A 25,380-nucleotide genomic window follows, 5' to 3' on the forward strand; every position below is an offset into this window, starting at 1 on the left:
CTGACACCACCTCCATCTGAGATCAAATCTGTTACGCAATCTTCCCTATCTTCCACGCTCATTAGCTCGCTCTGGGTCAACAGTGACTTTTTTCTGTACTGCGAACTCACTAATCACCCGACAGTGGCAATCGCACAAAGACACTGGTTTCGGTTTCTTCAGCTTATTCTTAGAAATGCTAAACAGTTGCCAGGGACAACAGCTTGCGGCAGGGATGGTGGCTTGCCCGGATCAAAACGTCTCTCAGCGAGGTTGTGGTTCGAGCGGTGCCAGAGCAGCTCTCAATGGACTACAAAGCTCTCTTTCTACTATATGGAGAAAAGATTGCGCTTGGGCTGATGGTGGCTTTCTATCTGCTCTTTTGTGCAGGTTCGACTACCAGGAGCTGCTCCACAACTCCACCTTCTGCTTGGTGCCTCGAGGACGTCGCTTGGGATCCTTCCGTTTCCTGGAGTCGTTGCAGGTACGCATGTATCATCTGACCTTCTGATGAACCGTGATCTGACCTACAGCGAGCTGTGTAGGTCTACCCTGTGTTTCATCAGCTGCGCTGACTGCACTGTAGACAGAATAAAAACCTGCAAGGTTTGACCACCTCAAGAAAGCCCCGGAAAACAGCCAGAACAGTCCTGGTTTCCTAGATAAACAACACATTAGGTGGTGAGTGGAAAAACTTCCCGAGCGTGTGTATTCCCGGGCCTCCTGGAGTTGAGTGTGAAAAAGGCCGGAAGCTTGCGTAGGGTGCCCTCAGTGCTGAATGGACAAATCCACAACACAGTGGGTTTGGCAGCCAGCTTTGCTCACACAGTAACTCCCCCTCACTCTCCCCCTCTCTCTCACACTCTCTCTCTCACACTTTCTCTCTCTCGCTCTGTTTTTCTCTAAGGGCACTCCTGTGTGTCCCTCTCTCTCTCTTTCTTCCCTTCTTTTTCTTTTCCATTCACTCCTTTTTGAGCTTGTCTTCTTTGGTGCCAGCCAAAGCCACAGAAAGAACTGGCAATTATCAGCACTGTGGAAAGTTCTAGAACATCCTTTACCACACACAAACTTACACACACTTAAACATGCATAGACACTAGCCAAACATAACTTTAACACACTCTAATCTCTGACCCTCCTCTTTCTTCTTCTGTTTTTTGTTTTGGCACACCCGGGAAAAATGTCTATTCTTGTCCTTGCAGCAGCAGGCTAGTGATATACTGGCAGACAGCATCTGCTTCACCTTCTCTGGGTGTGAAAATCAGGCGAGGCCCAGGCTCCAGAGCCTCAGCAGGCCCAGTCAGCAGTCTGTTATCTGTTAGCAGTTTTGGCTGCCCACTGTTAGTGTCCTTTTAAAGCTTAATGCTTAGCATGAAAGCCTGGCAGCACGCCTCCAGAGGAGGCATGTTTGATCTCCGCCTGTTTTTAGGCTGCGTTCTCCTGTGATTTAATTAGAAAATTCTAACAATAGACCTGAATAAGCTACATGCTGAAGGAAGGGAAAAACAACTAGCGTAAATAAGCAATCATGGAGAGAGTGCGCACTGAGAAAGTAGAGCAACATCAAAACCTGACAGTAAACAAGAGGGATGAGAAACATCAAACTGTACTTCAATAAGTCATGGACTCCCTCGCCAACAATGGCCCACCCCCTACTCCTGCTAACATGCAGGGATGCTGTTTAATTAGCAGGCCAGGGGTCCTCCACACTGTAACGTGACTGGCTGGCTGAGCCTCTCAGGGGGCTCTGATAGGAAGAATGAGTCACGCACTGGTCTCGCGGGACCACTTTCATGTCCTGACTCCCTCTTAGTTCCCGTTCCAAGCGGGAATTCGCAAAATGCACAGCGTCTTTATTTTAGAGCCAGAGGGATTTAGCACTGTTTTGTCTGCAGCAAGCCCGCTAGCTACATGCAGGAGATGCTAACAACGCCGTTATGCCTCTTTTCTGTCTCTTCCTGACGTGTCCCTCAGGCCGCCTGCATCCCAGTGTTGCTCAGCAACGGCTGGGAGCTGCCCTTCTCTGATGTCATCCAGTGGAACCAGGCAGTCATCGAGGGAGACGAGAGGTTGCTGCTACAGGTAAACAGCACACTAACAGCCACTGGGAGCTGAAGACTCTGAAGGACGTTATTTTTACTTCATGTGTGATCATGTCCTCCAAGGACAAACCCATACAGAAATCGGATATAGCCATATATGTACATACAGCATATCATGAAGGATTGGTTTTATATTTATATATATATATATATATATATATATATATATATATATATATATATATATATATATTGTACACATATACAGGATGTAAGTGTTATATTGTCATTGTCACACCAACCTTGCATCTTCAGAATGTAAACTTTTTTACTTCAGGAAGTCACTGTAAAATATATATATATATATATATATATATATATATATATATATATATATATATATATATATATATAATCCCAAGTCATTTTGGAGTATTTTTATTGGTCCACATTATGTCAAACATAAAAAAAGACAAAAATTCATATACAAGGATTTTGTGTGGATTTTTAAATGTTCTATGAATTTGACATATATGTACATGCGTATGTAGTAAACATATGCGTATGTAGTAAACATATACATGTAAATATCTATACATGATACATACTTTTTACCATTGTATTGTGTTAAAATGTTCATATACAGCAAAAATATATGTGCCATTGTTGCAGATGACTAATATATGGCTAATATATCTCCATGTATCAGATTTCAGTATGATACATATATTACAATAAATGAAATTTCCCTGCATCCAGAGTGTGACCTCTGAAACCATCAGTTTCACCTTCATTCCAAAAGTTCCTGACAAACCAAGACATAATTTAGACATTTAGTGTTTCACAATACAATTAGTGTTTCACTTTTACTTGTTTCATAGCTAACTAGTAAATAATCTCCACCAATTACCATAATAAAATTTGCAATATAAATCATTACACACTGTTTTGAATTCATTGTTCAGTTGAATTGATCTCTTTAACAGATTTTTCCAGGCATTGCTGACCTTATTATTATGTTAAATCAGATAAGCCTGACTCTCACTTCACTTTCCACACCCATTTGTAGAACCTCACAGGATCTGTATTATGGACTTCACTGTACTTCACTATACCACTACAGTAAACGCTAATAAATAATAGATTAATGCAGAGTTGTGGAGCAGTGGAACTGTATTCTCTGGAATGACGGTGTCCATCCAGTACAATCGGGATGAGTTTATGATGAGGTGGTATGGTGATTATCTAATGGAATCTCTACAGCAATGCTCCAAAATCTATCAGAAAGCCTTCACTGAAAACTAGAGGCAGTTACTCTAACAAAAAGCAGTATAAACTCCTTTTTACACTATTGATTTGAGAAGAAACAACAAATAATCAGGTGTTCCAATACTTTTGCCCTCATAGTGTTACTATGTATATTCTAATCTCACAATGCATTAGCAGATATCGTGTGAGATACAGCATGTCTTTGCCCAACCTTTATCTTAGTCTAAAACCCCTCTCTCCTCCGTCAGGTGCCCTCAACAGTGCGGGCCGTGGGCGTGGACCGGGTGCTGGCTCTGAGGCAGCGTACTCAGATGCTCTGGGAGGCCTACTTCTCCTCTGTGGACAAGATTGTTCTCACCACGCTGGAGGTAAGTGAAAGGTGGTCACTAGTCACTTGTAGGCAGTGTGAGTGTGATGAGGCATGTGCTCTTAGGGGAAATTAAAACAAGGATTAAGATGGCATGCATCATTAACACCCACTTAGTCCTGAGCCCTTCAGGTTAATTGCCAAGCACAATGTTGGTTTTGCAGAGAGATGCATGATGCAGCATTGCCCTCTGTTGGGCAGAAAAAAGAGGTGCATATACTTCAGCATTAACACTGAATTGAATCATGTTGAAATGTACAGAACATGAGTGTATTCAGGGAAAGTCCTGAGTCCAGGTTTTCAATCTAGCCAAGTCGAAGCTCATATGATTATTTGTTTAAACACTGACCAACTGATTAAACAGGTAGAATCAAGTGTTCTTTAAAAATAACACAAAATCTTCAAACAGAGCTCTGTTTAAAATATCCAAGCATTTACTTCTTAAAATGAAAAAGTCTGCCATTTAGTACTAGATGTTGACTAGTACAATAATTGTGTATATATACTCAGTTTTATAGACTGGCTTTTAATACACTCATCATGTGTGGAAGCCATGTTAAATGGATGGATCGGGGAAATAAAAACTGTCCATTTGACAGACTTTGAAAAGGAAAGATATAATATTAAATTTTTTGCACAAGTTTAATTTCATGTTTTCTATGTCTGGCATTAAAGATCATCAAGGACAGAGTGTACGCTCACATCTCCAGGAACAAGTTCATGTGGAATTCCCTCCCCGGAGGTCTAGTAGTGCTGCCTGAATATTCCACTCACCTGGCCCACTACCCTTTCTACTACCTGAGCCTTGGTAAGTCTGATTATTAGGTGTTATTATGTGATGAAAGAAAAGTCCAGAATTGTCCTATATAACCTCTTGCACAGTTGCAGAGCAGTGCATTTTAAAACAAGTATCAGATAAAGCAATGTACAGTAAAATAAAAAAACAGAAATCTCTAATACTAATAATGTCTCTGTGCACATTTATTGTATTTTCAGTGCTACTCAAGTTTATATACATACACTGTGTGTCCAGATATATATGGATGCCTCTTCTAATCAATTCATCCAACTATTTTACATTGCACCCAGTGCTGACCCAGATGTGCAAATGCACACACACAGCTTGTCTAATCTTTGTTGAGATGTTGTGGCAATAGAACAGATAGAGCAGAAGCTTTGGCACCAGTGTCAAATATGGTCTAGAGCAGTATAAAGCACTACAGTATTGATCAGTGAAGTAGAGGAGATATGTTCTCCATACAAACATTTTTGGGGGTCATCGTCCAGCATACTGATATCACTAATGCTTTTGTCACTGAATGCAGAGTACTGAAGAATATGCTTATGACAATTTAAACTTTTAGTATAAGACTGTACTGTTCTGCAGCATACGCACTGGATAAATTGCCTACACATGCCATTTATTACATTAATTATAGCCTAATATGCTTTTTTTGCTGTTATATTTGTAGTTGTTGTAGATGTTGTGGTCACTTGGTTGCCCCTCAGAGTTGGTGGACTTTACAATTTATCAATTCACATTAAAACCAAAATATATGTATTTGTAATGTAAATCACTGGAATTGAAGGGTCGGGTGTATGAGGGGTGTATTGAGAGTCAGGCCCAAAGTACGTTTGGGATGGAGTGTTTATAAGCTAGTCTTATTTAATGTGTTCTCTATTAATTTCAGGAATCAGCCCTGGCCAGGAGTTCACTGCTGTAATCCATGCCACCTCTCCTCTGGTGTCACAGTCTCAGCCAATCATGAAGCTTCTGCAGGTGGTGTCCAAATCAAAATACTGCTCACAGGTACTGTATATCCAGTCTTAATAGGACCTCAGTCTGTTTCTCCAGAAAAATGTTCAGCATCTCACTACAAAATAAACCCACATTACATTCTCATTATCTTCTTACATAAAATAAAACAGTTGTAGGAAAAAATAAAATAAATAAATAAGTACATATATAAAACACTAAAATAATGGGGCAAATTAACAATTATTTTTTTGAAAACTATGTATGAAGGTGAAAATGTGAATCCCAACCTAAAATAAACCACTGAAGTTCAGACATTTACTCTTTACTCTATTTTATCCTGAGTAAAAGACACAGCCTCTACTTTATCCAAACCACCTCAATACACTTCAACAACTTGCCTGCCTCACTGATTATAGTGAACAATTCTAATTAAAAAGCCATCTGTCAGAATCATAGATTGGTGTGATGGAATCCTATTGCAGGTTTGGTGTTTTCTAATCAGTTTTCCTTTGTTGCACACATACAAATAATAAAGAAACCAAAACTTTGTATACAAAATATACACTTTATCTTACACTTTAAGCCCACCTTAGGAGCGGGCTTAAATAGATGGAATATGGATACACATTTTTTGTCCAACAGCATAATTATACATAGAGTCTCTGTCAGATTATGTATTATTCACATTATACATTACCATATATAAAAATGTATTTTATGTTTCATACATTATATACTTTTTTTTAGAAAAAATCCTATCAGCTATAAATAAAGAAATGTTTACGACTAAAACTTTTACAGTTTATATGTCAGAATAATTTTGTACATAAAATCAATAATAATAAATAATACAATTTGTTTTACATGAATGAAAACCTTGTTTACGAACCTTTTGAACCTAGTGAATGAACATAAAGGTTAGCTAAAACCTGTAAATCGTGACCAGGCCTGTTTGTATCTGCCCCTATACAGATCATCATCCTGTGGAACAGCGAGAAGCCGCCCCCTCACCGGAGCAAGTGGCCGCCCATGCCAGTGCCGCTCGTCGTCACAGATGGCAGAAGGAAAGTAAGTGTTTCAGATGAGAGCGTGGTCAAGCTGTGGCCTGTACAGAAGGACCCTCACCCTCCCCCACTTTCTACATCTCACTCCATCTCTGTTCTCCACAGACCAGCAGCCGCTTCCTGCCCCACGTCAGCATCGACACTGAAGCGGTGCTGAGCCTGGATGAAGACACAGTGCTACTGACCAGTGAGGTTAGAGCTTCCCCATCACGCTTCAGCCCTGAGCAGAGAGTGCTGATACTGGAGTTTAGGAACACAGCATTATAGCTCTAACTCTGATGTAAACACTTAGGGTTAAAATAATCTAAAGAGGCTGTGAAAAATAAAATAATTAAATAATATATATGACAGGGGCAGTATAAATAATATATTTATTATAATGTTATCTGTATTGTCATTTATACAGTTTAATATATTTTAATGTAATAGCAACTCAGTTGGTATTACAGTTGAAAAAAAACGAAGGCTACGTTCACATTAGAAGCCACATTGCTCATCCATTTTTTTTGCTCAGATCGGTTTTTGGCTATCTTTTGGTTCACATTCATGTTGCATGTCCATGGATCGGATACATATCTGATTTAAGACACATATGAAAATGACTCAAAACTAAATTGAAAAATTTGATTTGGCACGTTCACACAGCCATGAAAAAAATAATATCTGAGCCACAATGAGCAAAAAATCAGGTTTGAGTCGCTTCAGCCTGGTAATGTGAACGTAGCCTAATACATGTTGGAGTGTACTCCCTTAAAAAGTGTTCATTAATTCACCAGTATGCGTACCTTTTTTATGTTTTCTTTTTAGCAATAAAAGTGGCAAACCCTTTTCACTTCAAAGAAACATTTTGCCTAGAGTACAGTCTGTAATGTTTAAATGTTTTATATAATATTAAGTAATCGTTATACACCTGCAGTGAAGATGAATTGTTTTTCATTAGACTGCCCCTTATCTAGTCTATCAGTATCAGAGTGTTTGTCAGGCTTTTGTAGGTCCTTCTCCTTGGCCTTGATAACTGTCTGACATTGCTTTTCACAACATTATTATTTTTTAGAATTACTTAAAAATGATTTGCTTCTCCTGTCTATCCACACAACCTCCTACAGTAGATCACTTTTTCTTCTCCACACATTTTCCAACACAGTCCAATAACTTTTTAGTGCCATTTCATTTTGATGATTGCTTTACCCCAAAACTTGCACTCTCTAACTGCCATGGTAAACTACATGTCACTCCCTTGGTTTCCAGTAGCAGATCTCATCAGATACAAATCCCAAGTTAGATACAAATCTCAACATGGTCCAGCTCCTTCCTGTCTGATGGCACTGGTGGTCAAAACCAGATATGTATCAAGAGCTCTTTGTGGTTTAAGTACAGTCTCTTTTGAAAATATTTAATATAGCAATAATAAATATTAAAGTTTCTAATGCACTTATCCTTTCTTGTACTTCTCCACGTGTTTTTTGTTAGTTTCTTCACCTCTGCTTTCAGTTTTTTTGGACTTGTGCATTGCTAGAATTAGGGTTACATTGTGCCTCAGTTCTGGTAGTTTCAGAGCTCAAACATATCTTGATTTTGGGGTCTGTCAACACTAGATTTAGATAGTGATTTTTTGTTAATTGCATGGGATAAGTGTGTCTGCTTAATGCCATAAATGTAAATAGTGAAGCAGGTGAGACTACAGCCTCTTGGCCAATTGCATAATTCTGCTTAACCCAGTATATTATAATACTGTAAAATTAAGGTCCCACCTAAATCCATATGCTTTTTTCAGTTTTTTTCAGTTGGCACTTCTGTATCTATCAGCTTGTCCAGAATAGCATGTTTACAGCTTAAAGTGCATGTCGCAGTTCCTGACAGTAGAGTCAAAGGGCAAGAAATACTTATAATTATTGCTTACACTAAAGTGGAACTTGGGTGTTTATGGAGTGTACTCCCTTAAAAGTGTTCTTCAGTTCTGCTCTACATAAAGCATTACCAAAAGAACCTCTGAAACACCTTAATTTTAATTAATGTTATAGTAGAAATGGTGATCTTTCTGAAGGTAGACACTTTACAGTAGAGGAAGCAAAATATAAAAACTCTACTATAAACATCAGTATAGGTCATTGACATTCAGGTATATAATACCACACCAGCCATTCTAAAGGCCAAACCTGCCTCATCTGAGACACCTATTCAAACTGCTGTGCACACAGTGTAATGAAGCAGATGAATGCACCTGGAGAACTGGCTGCTGAATTCTGTGGATGTAAGCAGGCAGAACTGAAAGGCCAGCACTGTTGTATGTCAACAGCAGAGAGGAACTAAACCACCAAAGGCCATCCTTCCCACCCACAGAGCAGGCCTATTGTGCTCCCATGGCCACAGATGGCCATCACTTACAGTAGCTAGGTCCTTCACTTGGGAGCCCTCTAATTATGTTTTATATCGCCTCTTTCAGGTCAATTTCGCCTTCCATGTGTGGCAGAGTTTCCCTGAGAGGATAGTAGGATATCCTCCTAGAAGTCATTTCTGGGACCCTGTGAAGAAAATATGGGGTTACACCTCGAAATGGACGAATGAGTTCTCAATTGTGCTGACTGGAGCAGCCTTCTATCACAGGTAACTGATCACAGTGTGTGTAGCAATGAGTTCAGGTTCAATTCAGGCGGTGTTCAGACTGCAGCAAAATCAGGGTTGTTTATTACAGGTCTCGTTCCATCATTTTTTATTCATTTTAAAATGTGTAGTTGTGGTCTCTAGGATGAATAAATGCCATGTGAGCTGTTTTTTGTTAAAAAAAAAAAAAAAAGCGCTCCAGTATAACATGCTTTAGTCCGGTAGAGGAGTGAGCGGGGATAGAAATGTTTTAAAATAAAGACATTTTTTACACTAATAACAGTCTTTGCAATGTCATATGTTACTTTACAACATGTGTTACACCCTGCTAAGTGCAGTTCAGCCACTCAACTAGTCTTAGAGACTCTGAAAACACCCATTTTTTCCCATTGAAAGGAACATTTTGTCTAGGACTAGACTAAGCACTGTCGGGGGAACCCAAACTATATTTCCTATTAATTCTATCCTTTTTCCTATAGGTATTACCATTACCTGTTCTCTCACTATCTGCCCCCTTCGTTACGGGCGCTGGTGGACCGCACCTCAAATTGTGAGGACATCCTGATGAACTTCTTGGTGTCATCAGTGACACACCTGCCACCCATCAAGGTGGCTCAGAGGAAGCAGTACAAAGAGATGCCTGGTCCACAGGTGAGTGCTCTGACACAATCTTTTAAAAAATGTAAAAGGCTAATACAGAGACAGATATATGCAAAATGTAGTAGCATTGTGTTTTTTATTTTCTTAATTTTCTCAAGTTTGTGGATATTTTCTCATTGTGGATAAAACGAAAGAATGTTTGAGTGCACATGTGGTTCACGTACAATATGCCTGGAGGTTTCTACACCCCCACTGTGTTACTGCAGGCTACTGCAGTAGGCTGATATATAAGAGGCAGATATATATGCTAATAATTGAGTTCTTGTTCTAATTGAGGGCTGGGTGGCAGATCCTTGTTACTCAAACCAGTTCTCAAGGACTCCCAGCCAATTTAAATTTTTGATCCATTGGACACAATCTAATATTGTGTCACATGACTTTTGCAATGTCCCACAGAAGCTAAGGAACACTGCACTGAACTTTGCGATATGCAAGAAGGATCTTGTGCATTAAATGTTGTTTTGATTTGTTGTTCTGTTTGCTCAGACAATATTAGCCAGATGCTACCAGTCACAATCATTACCTCCCACTGCAATTTTAAGTGTATGTATTCTTGATATCAAGGGCTCACTCCACCCAGCTCACTCTCTGCTCAGACACAAACACGGCATGTATAACTTGAGACACAGCAGAGCAGACAGCATTACACGGCTTTTAACACAGAACACGGTTTTCATTCCACAGTCAGACTGATGGCAAAACAAAAACATTAAAAATTTGTGTATCCAATATTTCTTCACTTTATTTGTTATATGCTGATAAAAGTGCAATACTCGGACTATACAATATCCCCGTCAGAAAAAGCAACATTTTCAGTTTAATCCCTTTCCCCTCTGTTTACTCTAATTTAACATCAGTCTTTCCTTATTATTTATAATAAAAATATTGAATTCTATAATATTAATTTGAATGCGTTGGGGCTGTTGGTCTGTACAGAATTGGAAAATAAAACCCTCGAACTTCCGAAATGAAATGTCCTATCAATCTGGCATCCACTATCAGGCCTTGCCTAAACACTGATCACATAATGTCACCATGCCACAGGCATGCTGGCCATTGTTCAACTTTGCTTGTAAGACAACACCTCACAATCTCTACAGATAGGGTGCTTCCAAGTAGTTTCCCCTAGGGTAAAACTTCCTGATCAGTTAACATACTGCTATCCCATACCTTTTGGCTGCATGTATCTAGTCAAGAAGTGGTTAAGCAAGGAAAGCACTAAAAAATATCTAGGAGAGGGACACACCAGGGAAATTGTAATCACTGCTAAAATACCCAATATTTACCCGATTTCATTTTCTGTCTTTGCAGAGCACCAACATGGCTCCGTGGGCGACCCCTGAGCACTTTAATCAGAGGCAGGACTGTGTCAACACCTTCGCTAGCTGGTTCGGCTACATGCCCCTGGTGCACTCTCAACTGCGCCTAGACCCTGTTCTCTTCAAGGACCATGTGTCTGTACTGCGCAAGAAGTACAAAGACCTTGAGCGTGCCTGAGCGAGCGAGCTAGACAGACAGACGTTTGCTCAAACAATAAGACATAAGGCTAGACAGGGAGGAGACGCTGATGGACAGACGCTGCTCTCATAGTGGAAAACAAACACATTTGCTAGCCTTGGCTGAGGCCTCCTGCCCAGAGTGCCTGGAAGGGTCAACCAGTGGAGCAAAAGGGCCTACCAGCCCTATCTTTGACTGAATCTTCTTCATTTTAAATGGACAGCACAGTGGATAAGCTTTATCCAAGCTTGAGTGCTTGGAAAAACTATGGATTTGTCCAGCTGCCGTTTTTCTTGGTTGGAGAGCTTTGACGTTAGCACCTAGCACGATGCTAATTGTACCATGGACTAACACATTTCAGTGTGCCAGAGGTGTCACAAAGGGATTGACTTGATCCACCAAGTTGTAACTACATGACCAATAAAACAGTACTGAAATGCAGTTCTGCATGTCAATCTGTGTGCTTCAGAAAATGCTTTTATAATGCAGTTAATTTAGATTTTTTTTTACAGATACATCGATCAGCCATAACACTAAACCCACTGGTGAACTAAAGTGAATAATGTTGCTCATCATGTTACATTCAGTTAAGATTTAGTTCTTGAAGCAGAGACGACAGGGGTGACTTGTGGGATGTCAAGTACCTATGAACAGGGTTCCAGGAAAGAAAAAAAAATAGAAATGATGACAGAGTCATGGGTACCCAAGACTTAATCCAACAGGAAAGCTAACAGGAAAGCACAGTTAGTTTTAGATGAGAGGACAAAACTGTTTAGGCAGCTTAGGGGAAACCAACACAATATTAGGCAGATTTTGAAGTTTTAATCATGTTACGGCTGATCTATGTACAGTCATCTGAAAGCATTAGGACACCCTATGATAATCTTATTATTTAAACATGGACATTTAAAGTTCATTTGAGCAGTATTAAAAGATTGAGGTACTATAAATAAAGGAAACGTCAAAATACCTTAAAATTATTTAAATTTAATAGTAATTTTTGCGAGAAAACATTTGAACGCCCCCACATTTTGTATTGCTTTAAATGTGTAAATTTAGAATCAGGAGCTGCACATCAGCTACAGAGGATTTAGAATATGGTTAAAGAGGGGTTTTGGAGGAGCCTGTCTTACTAAAACGCCAAAGATTAGTTTGATTTGATATTTATTGTAAAAGAAAGTGGGTCACCATGGTGTAAAAAGTCTCCAACTCGTAACATGTCATTAGAGGACCTACAAATAGCACTTACCACAGTTTGTTAAATTTCAGCATCTACAATCAGAACGAGACCAAATAAGCCTGATTTTCATTGTTGCCAAGACTCACTTTGTAGCAGAAGTCCTGCTCTTTGTTCAGGTATCCTCTGGCAAGCTTCATTCTTTAGAACAGTAATGGTTTCCTCTTTGCATTGCTATTTATTTTTTAAAGCTATTTCTAGTTTATCAAATGATGTTAAATGTGCATATGTTTAAACATGTCTAAAAAGACTAAGGTTTTCATTGGTTGTCCTAATTTTTGTTACATGATTTTAAGCTTAACATATATAAATATATAAATATATAATATACAACAGAAAACTCATTTTTTTCCTTATTTATTAAAAAAATGATTTGTTTACAGAAACATGCTCAAGTATTCTTTTGTAAAATTATGAACAGGTATATGAACAGGTGTACAGTGCTAAAGGACAATCATTCATACACATTCTCACACACACAAACAAACACACACACACAAACAAACACAAGCTCTCCACCTGAGAATATAGCTGCCAGGGTGCAAAAGAGTGATCACATCACACAGTCGACTACACGGGGCCGGGATTCCGCACCGGTGTTCACAAGGGAAATCTGCTCCCCCATTTTTCCCTCTAGCGCTCACACACGATCAGTCCATGTTCTTGGCACTGAATTCGCATTGCTGTTACACGTCCCTGCTAATACAAAACTACACTAGCTCAGTGCTGGAAGGCAAGAGTTATATTATCACAGCCAAGAATAAATGGAGCGAGTTCTCCACCTGAGGCTGAACGAGTCTGTGCTGAGGAATCGAGAGTAAACACCACACAGCATTAACAGTACCAGTCATCTGGAGGAAGTCTGCTGTCCTCAGCTGCCCTGCGAGAGCACCTGACCAAGAGGAAGGAGATTGGACCTCGGAGATTTGTGGGAAAGAAGACTATATCTAAACATACTGGATGGAAGGAAGACAAATGAATGGTGTTCTGGTCATTTGCGCATGGTGAGCATGGCGTTGATGTCCCAAAGAAGGTTCCTCATCTGATCCATCAGCACCTTCATCTCCTGATTCTTCTGCCTCACTTTCTGTGAAGGTCACACAGAAGATATATATATAATCTTAAGTTGAAAAAACGTGATTTAAGGTTTATTTGTGTATTATTACAATATATAAAAGTACATTTTGTAGAGGAAAAGTTGCAAATGTATAAGTTCATTAATAGTAAGGGCAATAAAGATCAAATTATTTATATATTTTTTACAAAGCCAGTGGCATAGCAATGGCAATTTACTAATGGAAACCTTCAACTACTTCTAAAATTTTGAGAATGAGAAAAAGAACATCGGCACAACATAAAATATTTTAGAATTGTAGATAAATTAAAAATTAAAGCATCATTCATAGTCAAGGTCACAAGTATTTAGACTGTTATAATTGTTGTATTTTCCCTCTGTACACCACCCCAAATGAGTTTAAGTGTTTAAAATTCATAGCAGGAGATCAAAACTGTGTTGTAGTGTAGCCTTAGAGTCATGAATAACGAAGCTGAAGCATTACTTTTCAAAACAGAGTTTTCTCTATGTGCCATACATGCTGCATATATTAAATATTAGCCTCAATAAAATATTGAATTTTTTTTTTACTATTAAATTCTTTGATTAAACACTGACTTAAGCAGTTAGCATGTCCTGTGCTGCACACTTTGTCCAGTAGGCTGGCATTACTAACTACACTGTACTCATTCTTTAAAAACATTAATAACTAAAACAATAGTAAGTGGAACAAACCTCTAAAACCTCTTGTCGGTCCTGACTGACTGCAGAACTGCAGGGCTCTACTTTCACTGGAACCACCTCCTCTCCAGCGTACGGCACCAGCTACACATAGACACAGAAACAAAGTTCCATGATATGACAAACATTACTTTCAAAGCAAATGCACCAAACAATGGGTCACACTGAAGAGCTGAGTAACACTGCCATACAATGCCACCTTTGCCACCAGTAAGTTTGTGAAACTTTTGCCCAGCTATAACTGCCCCAACAGTCAGTACATGCTATATTGTTGCTATATTGAGTCCCAAACAGTCCCAAGCAGAAATACCAGCACATGAACTTTACTAAAAGAGCTTCAGAAAATGTGTATGTTTTATGGCCAAGTAGGTGCACATATGCTTAAGGCCAGTATGTGCAATGCCAAGTTTTGAATCTGGGTTAAATTTGTACCAGGAGAAAACAACCTGCCAAACCACACTGTGCCAGCGGTAAAGGTTTGGTGGAATTCAGAGCGTGTGCTCAATCCCTCAGCCCAAGTGAACTGTAAGAATTATGCATTTAAAATTTATTTAAACTAATTTTCAAACCTATTTATATAGCACACAATGAATTTGGTCACGAAAAAACAGCTCTACAAAGATACCAAACAGAATGATGGTGCTCCATCCATTACTTTTGAGATGACCTGGAGAGTTGGAGGTGAGGTGGGACGGAAATCGTATAACTCCTGACCTCACTAACACTCTTTTCAATGAATGCAATCAAAACCTCACAGCAATGCTTTATGTGCTACAACATATGAATACATTTGCTTTATATTTTATTATTTTAGCTATTACTTTATTCATTTACTTTCTAAAACCCATCAGACAATCAACTTGAAAACCAGTCTCACCTCAGTAGGAGACTCCTGAAGGTCAGAGGTCATCTCTACGCAGCGCTCGTAAAGCAGGCGGAGTTTGCGGAAGAGCAGGGTCAGTTGACGCAGGTGCTCTTGCAGTTTGCCAAAGCGGTCCTGATACACTGCCTGACTCTGAGTCACACCATTCGGCAACTACAGCAAACACAGACCAACATCAAGTACTTATAGAGCATACTTACGAAATACAACACAGCTTAAATGTGAACAAGTCCAATACCTCTATTAGGCTATTAAAATTTTTTATTAATATATATTTTTTTTATATTAAACACACATGGCAAATTGATATACTATAAAACGCAATATAATACAAATCTATATTTTTCTCAGATCTTTTTTTTCTTGCTGAATTATAATATAACTTATAGTTCTTAAAATTGTACCTGTAGCCATTTTCCTATGCATACTTTATCCTACTTTCACTCTATTTCTCAGCGGTCAGGACCCCACAGGACCAACATAATGCAGGTATAACTTGGGTTGAAGGTCATTCTCAGCACTGCAGTGACACAGACATGTGGTGGTGGTGTATGAGGTGTTAGTGTGTGTTGTGCTGGTATGTGTGGATCAGACATAGCAGTGCTGCTGGAGTTTTTAAACACCTCACAGTCACTGCTTGACTGAAAATAGTCCACCAACCATAAATATCCAGCCAACCAGGACTAGAGGATGACTAACAGAAACTGTGCTGCAGCAGGTGATGATCTGTCTATCTGGTCCAACGATCCAGCACAACACACACTTACACCATCACCACCATGTCAATCAGTGTCACTGCAATGCTGAGAATAATCAGTAGTGGTCCTGTGAAGTCCTTTTCATTAAAAAAACATATAATGATAAAGCACTTAGTGTAATAAATACAGTGTCTAAAATTACAGACATAGAACATGCTCCTATGTAATCAGCATAGCTGATCTAATGCACAATGAGTGCAGAAACAAGGAGGTGGTTTTAACAAAAAGAAGTTTAATAAAAGAAGTTTATGGCATGAATGTCCTGGTAATTTGTGTTGGAGAAGCTGTTAACACACCTGGGTGGCTCGTGTAATCTGGAAGATCTCCATAGTGCGAGTAACTATGTCCTGAACTGTCTCCTGACCGATCCGACAGAGGAAGACGGGGGATATCTCCCTGAGTCCTCCCTGGTTTGGGCCAATGGGGGGCTGTCCAGGGCCTGAGCCTGGGGTAAGATGAGGGGGCTGCTGCTGCTGCTGCTGCTGCTGCTGCTGCTGTTGTTGTTGAGGGGGCAAAACACCCATTCCTGGGCCGGGACCCTTTTGTGGCAGAGAAGTTGCCATCTGCAAGGAGAGAACAAGACATAGACCTGTCACGATAATTAGAATAACAAACTTTTTTTTAGCAAGAAGAGCAGAACAAATTAAGAAAAGACAGACATATAGACAAGTAGACAGACAGACCTACAGACAGACACTTTATTGATTTTGAAGGAAATTTAGCAGCCAGTAGCAGTTACACAACACAGCACAATAACACAAAACATTGTATTGTTTACAATACACAATACACATCATATTTTCTCTCTCTCTCTCTCTCTCTCTCTCTCTCTCTCTCTCTCTCTCTAACACACACACACACACAATGTATTAGCATTCTAAATAAAACCATTATTTATAATACCATTATTTTACATTTATATTACATTATTATATTACAAAAACTATTAAAATGCTACAGTTATTTAGAAACAGACATCTATATTTAAAATGTGCCACATATCCTAATAAAAAACATTACTAACTGCACTTTCTGTAATTAAATGCAGTTGGTCAGTGTGTTTTTAGCAGCTGACAAAATGATAGATACTCAAATACACTCAGATCTCTGCCTAACAAATTCATTAGAATACGACCCCTACAATAATATCGTTTATTGCAATTAATTTGGGGACAGTATATCGTCCAAAGTTATGCAGTTACAGTGGCAAACCAAGCACGACTGTATAGTGTAGAGTAGCTGAAGACTTAAGGAGAAAAAATAGTTAAATCTATAAACAGAGGCAGTTTAGTAACAGTTACCAGCAGCTGGTTATCTTAGCTAAGCTATGGTTAGGGTCAGTTACTCTCTGGTAAAGAGGGTGAGAACTAGCTGAATCTACACACTAAATGAATGAAAGCTATAAAAAATACTCCACATTATTCTCTGTATAAAACCTCAGAGTCTCTCCAGAACACAGACCTTCACTCACTCTGAACTCCTGCCGGTAAATCAGCGGATTACTCTGATAAACTGAAGCAGCTCCTTCTTCTCTCCGTTCAAACAGCAGCAGCTCCAGCCGCTGATCTCCGTCACTTCCTGCTTCCTGTTCCTTTCTCTCTCCAGTTCCTCGAGAAGGGTAATGCTGCAGACCGGAGCCCCAGTGGGCGTGGCTAAAGGGCGGAGCATGTGTCAATCATTTTCGACTGCAGCCAATCAGATACTACACTTTCGTTCTCAATCACTTTTTATTAATCCAATCCTGAGACAGACCAAGCTGTCCATCATTTTTTTACTGCAGCCAATCACCTTAACAGATCTGTCAAAAGAAGGCGGAAACTGCGGTGCTACCGGTTAAACGTAGCACGATTTAAATTTCTGTACAGCGGTGAAGCTGAATGTGTATAAGTATTTTACAAAATACTACATTAACAGTTTGAACACACACTATTGTAGTTAGTCCTGCCTATATGCCGCTCTTAAACAGAAGTAACTGAATGAAAACGTTAAAAAAGCCCTGACTTATATTTTTAAATCAAAGATTAAAATACTCGTTTTTATGGAATGCGTTTGGCTAATACATTTAACAATTGTTAAAAAACAAATACATAAATAATTAAAAAAAAAAAAAATAATAATAATAATAATAATAATAATAATAATAATAATAATAATAATAATAATAATAATAATAATACGTGAAAAGAAATAATAAATTGTGGCTATTAAATTTAAGAATTAGTTTATATAATAATAATAATAATAATAATAATAATAATAATAATAATAATAATAATAATAATAATAATAATGGCTATTAAATGTAAGAATTGGTTAAATAATAAGAAGATAAAACACATATTATATATTTTTAAGGAAAATATTTAATTTTGTTCGGTTTAATTCAAAACAAATCATTTCAGTGCATCCGTTGAAAATGTATCAGAAACGAGGACAAATTTAGCTTAAGATTTATTTTGAAATTTAAGTGACTTTTAATATGTATTTTGGCGGAAGTCGGTGTTCGGTCGCATGGATAACGTAAGTGATTTGACACGTTCTCCTCGTGTTTTGATGGTTTGATGTTTTGGAATTTCTCGGTCCGGCAGGTTCTAATCTTCTCTTTTACTCATTTAATCAGTTATCTCGGTACAGCGGCGCTGTTTACTGATACGCGCTGTGAGCAGGAAGATCGAGTGAGAGCGCAGTTTAACTAGCTGATCTTATTTAGCTAACCTGGATTAGCTGGGTTACTTCACTTGGTAAAGTGGTTATGTCAGGAAGTTAATGTGGAGAAAGTGTAAATGAATGGTCTTGGTTTAGTAACTAGGTTTAGTACTAATTGGTGGTATAAGGAGGGCCCTCTGTGCTTTCTGTTTGTGTGCATATTCAACAGTATCTCCAGTATTTCTGCTTCCATATGTTTAATTGTTTGCTTCTCGTGTCTAGGCAAATAACTAACGTTAGTAGGTTTTAATGTGGTCGTGAGTTTATTTTACCAATATACAGTACCTGTAAAAGGTTTGGACACACCTCTTTTTATTCAATGTGTTTCCTCTCTTTTCATGTTTTTTGTTTACATTGTTGCTACAATTTGCATTATAGACGTGAAATCTACACAAGTGTAAGTGTTAAACAAACCAGAAATCTATACTATAGATTTTTCTAAGTAGCACATTTATCTTTTAGGAGAGATCTGCGCACACTTGGTATTTTAATCTCAGTGTCTTCATGAGGGAGAGTCACCTGGAATAGTTTTCTCAGCGTCTTGAAGGAGTTTCTGGAGATGATGAACAATATTTGCTGCTTTCCTTTACATTTTTTTTTACAATTTACTACGTCCCTGAATTGTTTTCATGTCTTTAATATTAATCTAAAATGTAGAAAATGCATTAAATTAAAAAAAAAAAAAACTTTAATCGAGAAGGTGTGTCCAAATTTTTGACCGGTCCTGTCTTTGTCAGCCTAGAAACATCATAGTTTTCCCATATTTTCCTATTGTACATGGCATGTCTTAATTTTTGGAGCCAAAAATGTGAGAATTCTAGATTTGCCTAGGCTATCGCCTTTCTGCTTTCTGTAGTGTCCCAATATATGGTCTCACTCATCACATCCTGATATATTTACAGGTATGTTGACCAACACTAAGGATGTCTGAAAGTGAAAGTCCCATCAGCCAGGAGGAGGTATCCTCCCAACATCATTCAAATAGTGAGGAGCAATGCAAAGCAGATGGTTCTTCTACTGCTCCTGAACCTGAAACTAAAGGCCTGTCTGCAGCTCAGCAGGATGTGCTGGAGCGCTGTCTGCACGCGCTCACTCACGCCAAAAACGACAGCCACATCTTGGCAGCTCTTCTTCTGGTAAAGTCATTCTGTCAGCTGTGTAGTGTGAACAAAAATGTTATTTTAAAAGATCTGCTCTGAGACAGTGTTTACATTTTATTACTAATTTTAGTCTGTGCATTAAGTCTGTGCATTAACAATGAACTATGAACATCATTTTGTGCTAAGTTTTAGTTAATCAATGCTCTGCTAACTTATGATGTCATTATTAGTACTGGCTTGGGTACTGTCTATTAACAATTTATTAATTAACGTATCTCATATATTTTCTTGGTAAAAACCTGTATTGTCAGTATTAGTTAGTTTCCTGTTAGTTCTATTTCCCAACATGACAATTATCAACTTTGAAGCATCTGATAAAGTCTTACCTTTCTTAAGGCCTATTACAGTATATAACTGGACGTTTATGAATAGGCAATTTTTTTAAAGTAATGTAAAGTGAGTATTATATGATTCTCTAACAAGCCACTCATTAATAACTTTATTATTAACAATAAATCATAGTTAACTCTTAAAGAAATGTCTTGTGTCCCCTTAGGAATTTTTATTGTTTTTAATCCATGTAATTGTAATTTAAATACATCTTCTCTTTAGATTACTCGATTGTGTCCAGCCAATCAGCTTGACAGGGAGACCCTGCATCGTGTCTTCGAAGCAGTGGGTTTTAACCTCCCTGCACGCCTCCTGGTGACTGCCATCCGGGGGAGTGAGGGCTCTGGACTTCCCCCTGAGGAGCTCCTCTCTCTGGGCACTGCCTTGTTGGCTGCTCTCAGCACAGACCTGGACATGGCCACCCATCCTCAGCTGCTGAGCACCATCCCTCTCCTCCTGGGCCTGCTGGAAAATGGAATAGCAGACAGTCAGAAGCAAACACAGCATAATTCTGCATCTCAAACCAATAATTCTGAGGAATCATGTCCAAATGGAAACTCTACATCATGTGACACAGACACAGAGCACAACACAGGAGAGGATGTTCCAGAAAGTTCCTTAGGTGAAGGTGTAGATGGGGTCCAGCCCCCTGCTTCTAAACTGGATGAGGCATTGGCAGCTGACTGCTACCAGGTTCTGAGCACAGTATGCTCTCTCCCACGTGGCCCTGATCAGCTGCTGTCTCGTGGTGCTGTACCTGCTCTGTGCAGGGCTGTGTTGAAAAAACAGACTCTCAGCCATGAGAAAGGTCTTCCACTTTTGGCTCACCTTCTGTCCAGCAATATTAGGGAGCGGGTGTGGAGCAAACACCAATCAGAACTTCTTTCTCTTCTTGCTACCATCTCCCAGAACTTCAGCCAAGCTCCAAACCAGGATCGCCTGGACTTGTGCTCTTCTGTACCACAGTTCCTCCCTCCTCCAACAGCAGAGCCTCTGACCAAGGAGCTCCAAGATTCAGTGTCCAGTCTGTGGGCATCATTACGTCCACTGGTCCAAGGTAAACTCAGCATAGATCATCTGGGGCCAGTTCTGGTGCTGTCTGCTTGTTTGCTGGACTTGTGTGGCTGGGAGCCGACTGGATCCCCAAAGTTCTGCTGTCTGTTGGTAAATCGGGCATGTGTGGAAGTGAGGATGCTTCTGGAGGAGCCACCAGGTACTCAGCTTTCTGCTCAGCAGCAGAACACACTCACTGCCTGTTACCGCATCATGGAGGCAGCCATGGAGCAAGCATGCACTCAGGGGTCTAATCCCAGTCCTGCCCAGCCGGAGACAGCCATTGCTGGGCTGAGTCTGCAGCAGAGCAGGCAGGTCCTTGGAGTTCTGGAGGAGGCTTTCTCTGCTGTTATTTACTACCTGCAGCAGGTGAGAGAAAAATGGAAATTACTTGAATTATTTAACATGTAACCACAATCCATACACATATCAGCCTCAGCATTAGAACCTGTGTCTAATATTGAGTAGACCCTGCTTAGGCCACCACAATAGAACTGACCATTTGAGGCATGAACTCCACAAGACCTCTAACAGTGTCCTGTGGTATCTATCATTTCATGGAGCACTTTTGGTAGGTACTAAAACACAGCCTAACAGAAAAATACAATTTGCCTCTATAATAGGAGTGCGCCATTTTTGAATATCGTGAACAATATTATACCCTGAAATATCATGCCATATCACCCACCCCTAATTATCACATCAGGCTACTACTTTTTTTTGCTGTTTTAAGCAAAATAATAATTTACACTGTTCTCATTTCCCATTATATATCTACTAGAGACAGATTATATCTGTCCAGTATCATTTATTTTACTTTAATCCTGGATATATGGAGATATTTGGAGTGTTTTTTTTTAGTATCATGACATTCTGGATCATTGACTTCTGTTACAAATCTAAAAAAATATATATTTTTTAATATCCCAGTTAGGGGTGTGCCGTTTCCTATTAAATGCAATAATAGAGTTTAATTTTTATTTTGTTGCAGTAGTGTATTTTTGAAATATTTTTTTTTTAATTCATTGTTTTTTCATATCGCCAACTATATTGTTATCGCAAAAATACCTTAAAATGACCATGATATTATTTTAGGGCCACATCGCCCCTACTCTGTAAACATTAGTAAAATCAGAGTAAGTGACTCTAAAAAGCTCACTTATTTAAAATGAAATGTTAGAAAAGCTCCCATAGGTGTAATATGTAGTCCCCAATATGTTTTTTCCATATGCTGTATATATATTTTATGTAACTTTTATTAGTTAGTATTATTTTACAGTTTTTTACTGGTTATCCTGAATCTTTTATATAAAATGCCATTAATATGCAAAATACACAATCCTACTTACTCATGAATAAAAATACTTGTGTTTTGGGGTTCCTGCAGGTTGACTCAAGCTCATATGATGATCCCTTCCTCTTTGCCACTTTCCGCTCCCTCTGCGCCTGGCTGGCTGAAGAGACTTCATGTCTAAAGGAGGAGGTCACTGCCCTTCTGCCTTTTCTCATTGGCTATGCCAAACACCACCTGCAGAAGGGAAAAGACAAAGGTCTTGCTGACTGGATGTCAAAGCTGTCAGTCAGTGATGGCTCACAGACGGGAACATGGTCAGGAGAAAATGCCCTGAGGTTGGTTGAGGCAAAGATCAGGATGTGTTTTAGATGCTTGACTACAGGAGTTGTCTAAAGCATGTCTTAAAATTCATTCATTAAAGACACTAAAAACCACTGAATGATCTAAACTGAGGTCAAACTTGGAGTGAATGTTAAAGCACTAAGTGTCCAGCATTACCACACTTATATGACAGATTCTGTAGCATGAAGTATCTTTCTCTTTCTCTTCTAAGATATCTCCTCCCAGCACTCTGCCACTTGTCAGCTGAAGAGGGTCCCAGAAAGGTGCTTCTTTCTCTGGATACTCCAGCTCTGCTGGTGCACTTTCTTAACCGGGGCTGGGAAGTGCTGAGAACACAGAGTGGGAAAACTGTAAAGAGAGACCCTAGCCTGGAAACGGCCTGCTCTGCCCTTCTCAACTTTGCTGTTACAGAACCAGACAGAGTCAGGTACACACTGTGGAAATGTTTGTATGATCATAGAAACATTAGAAACTCTGTTTGAATCTTCACTCATATTTAGAAGAAACATCTTTGTGTAAAAAATGAAAGATAATAGAAAGGATTCAGAAAATCTCCTTTAATTAATTCATTCTGCACTCTATTTGCAGCCTGTTGATTTTGTTTACTTATTGTCCCTCGCTGCTCTGTGTGTTTGCAGGACTGATTCTTGCTTTGCTTCTCTTGAGGCAATGCTAAGTGAAGCGCTTCCGGTACTCATTCATAAGACTCGCCTCCTGGTCCTGGCAGCCAATTGCTGCACTCTGGGTCTCATGATTGGAAGATTGAAATCAGCCTCCAAAGGTATGCATATTGCGAACATGTGGAATACTTTGCCAAGTTTCACTTTTTGGAGATGAGAGGTTTTTATATGACAGTGAGTTCATATTTAAGAGAACAATAAACAATTTGTGTAGAAGATGCTAAAAACATTTTTGTTGCTAAGATATTTGTGCCTAAAGAATTCAAAGCAATATTTTACATGTACAAAAATATTGGAACACCTGCTTATTTATTGTGTCTTATTAAAATAAAGGGAATCAAAATATAACTAAGCCTAGTTTTTTACTACACAGCATTTTAAATTAATACAAATATATACAAATATATTTAAGGATTAGGCTTAATCCCTGTCTGGGGAACCCCCATGTAATGTGTGTAAAGTTTGGACACATCTTAAATTTTAGAGGTTTTTCATTATATAAAAGGTCTGCATTATTGATTAATTGAAGGAAAACATATGTAATTATTTAGTAAACAAATTTTGCAGATTTTTCAAAGTGTCATCGTGACTGAATTTTGAGGTAGAGTAACTTAGAATGGCTAAAGAAAAAAATACTTTAAGAAAAGGTCAGTCAATCTGAAAACTTTAATTATCTTTGAAAGTGTGTTTGCAAAGACCATCAAACACTATGATGAAACTGGCTCTCATCAGGAAAAAAACAAGAGTGAGCTCTTTTTGCACAGTTACCAGCCACAGAAACCACAAGTTAAAATCACCACAGATATTAATTTCTTGAATGTGTTCATTCGTAGTCTGGATGAAAAACTATATTAATTGAATAATACTGTATAAATAAATAAATACAAATATTTATCATTTGCCCTTTAGGTCCAGTGGAGTCTGGTTCTGGTCCGCGGCGTTTCTTCTCCTGTGCACTCCGGTTCCTGCTGGGGGCGCTGCAGCCAGGTGAGAAAGGGGGGCAGGCACGGCTCAGTCCCGTGTGGGAGCCATACTGGGACGAGGTGAGCGAGCTGTGGAGGCTCGGGCTGCAGGCTCTGGGCGGCTGTGTGAACGCGCAGCCCTGGATAACAGCGCTGGCCAGAGAGGACGGCTGGCTGCAGAACACCCTCAGCCTGCTGGAGTCGAGCAGCAGCCTGCCGGACCCCCATTCCCAACATGCTCTGGAGGAGGCCCTGTGTGCCTTCGCCCACCAGTGCCCACTCTGTCGACAAGATATCAGAAAATCCACAAAAAGAGATGGGAGGAGCTCTCTTCACGGCATGAAGGAGCTGAAGGACTGAGATCATGCTACCTGCTTGTTTGCATGTTGTGCATCTGTACATTCATCTAGCTGTGGTGATGCTCACAAAAGTGGCGCCATAATTATAATTATGCCTCCATCAGTAATTTCTAAAATATATATCTATATAAATATGGTTCCTGTAGTTATTTTTCCCAATCCAGAAAATTAAATAAAAAATATTTTTGCTTAAAATGAATTGGTTTGGTTTTATTTCAATGCCTTTTGGTTTTATTTTGAAGCCTACTGAATGAGTTGTGCTGCCACAAGATGGCGCCCTCATCACAAACTGGGTAAAGCTGAATTAATAGTAATGGGAATTGATTAAAAAAACTGTAAAATGTTTAAACAAGTTTAATTTAACATTTGGAAATGGAAAATATTTTAATAAGGATCTTTCTAAGGTGGGTAGTAACTGACTACACTTAGAGCTTACACTTACACTTTAATTCACAACTAAAAATGATTTAAAAATATATATTTATTTATTTATACTACATATAAATATATCTGTGAAGAGTTTACGATTTTACTTTTTCATGGTTTATGGGAGTTCCCTAAACAAACAAAACAAATATTATTT

The 25,380-nt window shown here is 39.0% G+C and overlaps 3 protein-coding genes across 5 annotated transcripts in view; 2 read left to right on the forward strand and 1 right to left on the reverse strand.

Moving 5' to 3' along the window:
- LOC103047171 (exostosin-1c) overlaps positions 1-11,679 on the forward strand; it is a 111,881-nt gene extending 100,202 nt beyond the window's left edge. The window contains exons 4-13 of the mRNA XM_007247882.4: positions 370-463; positions 1,954-2,061; positions 3,539-3,658; positions 4,333-4,465; positions 5,349-5,467; positions 6,389-6,484; positions 6,586-6,672; positions 8,924-9,084; positions 9,561-9,732; positions 11,053-11,679. Coding sequence (XP_007247944.3) covers positions 370-463; positions 1,954-2,061; positions 3,539-3,658; positions 4,333-4,465; positions 5,349-5,467; positions 6,389-6,484; positions 6,586-6,672; positions 8,924-9,084; positions 9,561-9,732; positions 11,053-11,238 — 1,276 coding nt within the window. The 3' untranslated portion in view covers positions 11,239-11,679. The remainder of the gene's footprint in view (positions 1-369; positions 464-1,953; positions 2,062-3,538; positions 3,659-4,332; positions 4,466-5,348; positions 5,468-6,388; positions 6,485-6,585; positions 6,673-8,923; positions 9,085-9,560; positions 9,733-11,052) is intronic.
- A 1,137-nt stretch (positions 11,680-12,816) lies between these two features.
- zgc:114119 (Med30 domain-containing protein) lies at positions 12,817-17,521 on the reverse strand. 2 transcript variants are annotated; one of them, XM_007247884.3, is made up of 5 exons: positions 17,373-17,521; positions 16,208-16,474; positions 15,148-15,306; positions 14,265-14,354; positions 12,817-13,562 (listed from the first exon to the last, which is right to left on the reverse strand). In XM_007247884.3, exons 2-5 carry the CDS (start codon positions 16,472-16,474, stop codon positions 13,467-13,469), a joined length of 612 nt encoding a protein of 203 aa, XP_007247946.3. In that variant the 5' UTR covers positions 17,373-17,521; the 3' UTR covers positions 12,817-13,466. The 2 variants fall into 2 exon arrangements, with proteins under 2 accessions (XP_007247946.3, XP_007247945.3); XM_007247883.4 differs by having other exon boundaries at positions 17,383-17,508.
- Positions 17,522-18,302: 781 nt separating this feature from the next.
- Positions 18,303-24,996, forward strand: ncdn (neurochondrin). Of its 2 annotated transcripts, none has more exons than XM_007247885.4 (7): positions 18,303-18,431; positions 19,520-19,753; positions 20,330-21,529; positions 22,548-22,789; positions 23,008-23,223; positions 23,435-23,577; positions 24,386-24,996. In XM_007247885.4, the coding sequence occupies exons 2-7, from the start codon at positions 19,541-19,543 to the stop codon at positions 24,796-24,798; spliced, it is 2,427 nt and encodes an 808-aa protein (XP_007247947.3). In that variant the 5' UTR covers positions 18,303-18,431; positions 19,520-19,540; the 3' UTR covers positions 24,799-24,996. The 2 variants fall into 2 exon arrangements, with proteins under 2 accessions (XP_007247947.3, XP_007247949.3); XM_007247887.4 differs by lacking the exon at positions 18,303-18,431 and adding an exon at positions 18,438-18,499.
- Positions 24,997-25,380: the final 384 nt, after the last annotated feature.

Source organism: Astyanax mexicanus, chromosome 3 (genome assembly GCF_023375975.1).
Source record: "Astyanax mexicanus isolate ESR-SI-001 chromosome 3, AstMex3_surface, whole genome shotgun sequence".
Classification (NCBI taxonomy): Eukaryota; Metazoa; Chordata; class Actinopteri; order Characiformes; family Acestrorhamphidae; genus Astyanax; species Astyanax mexicanus.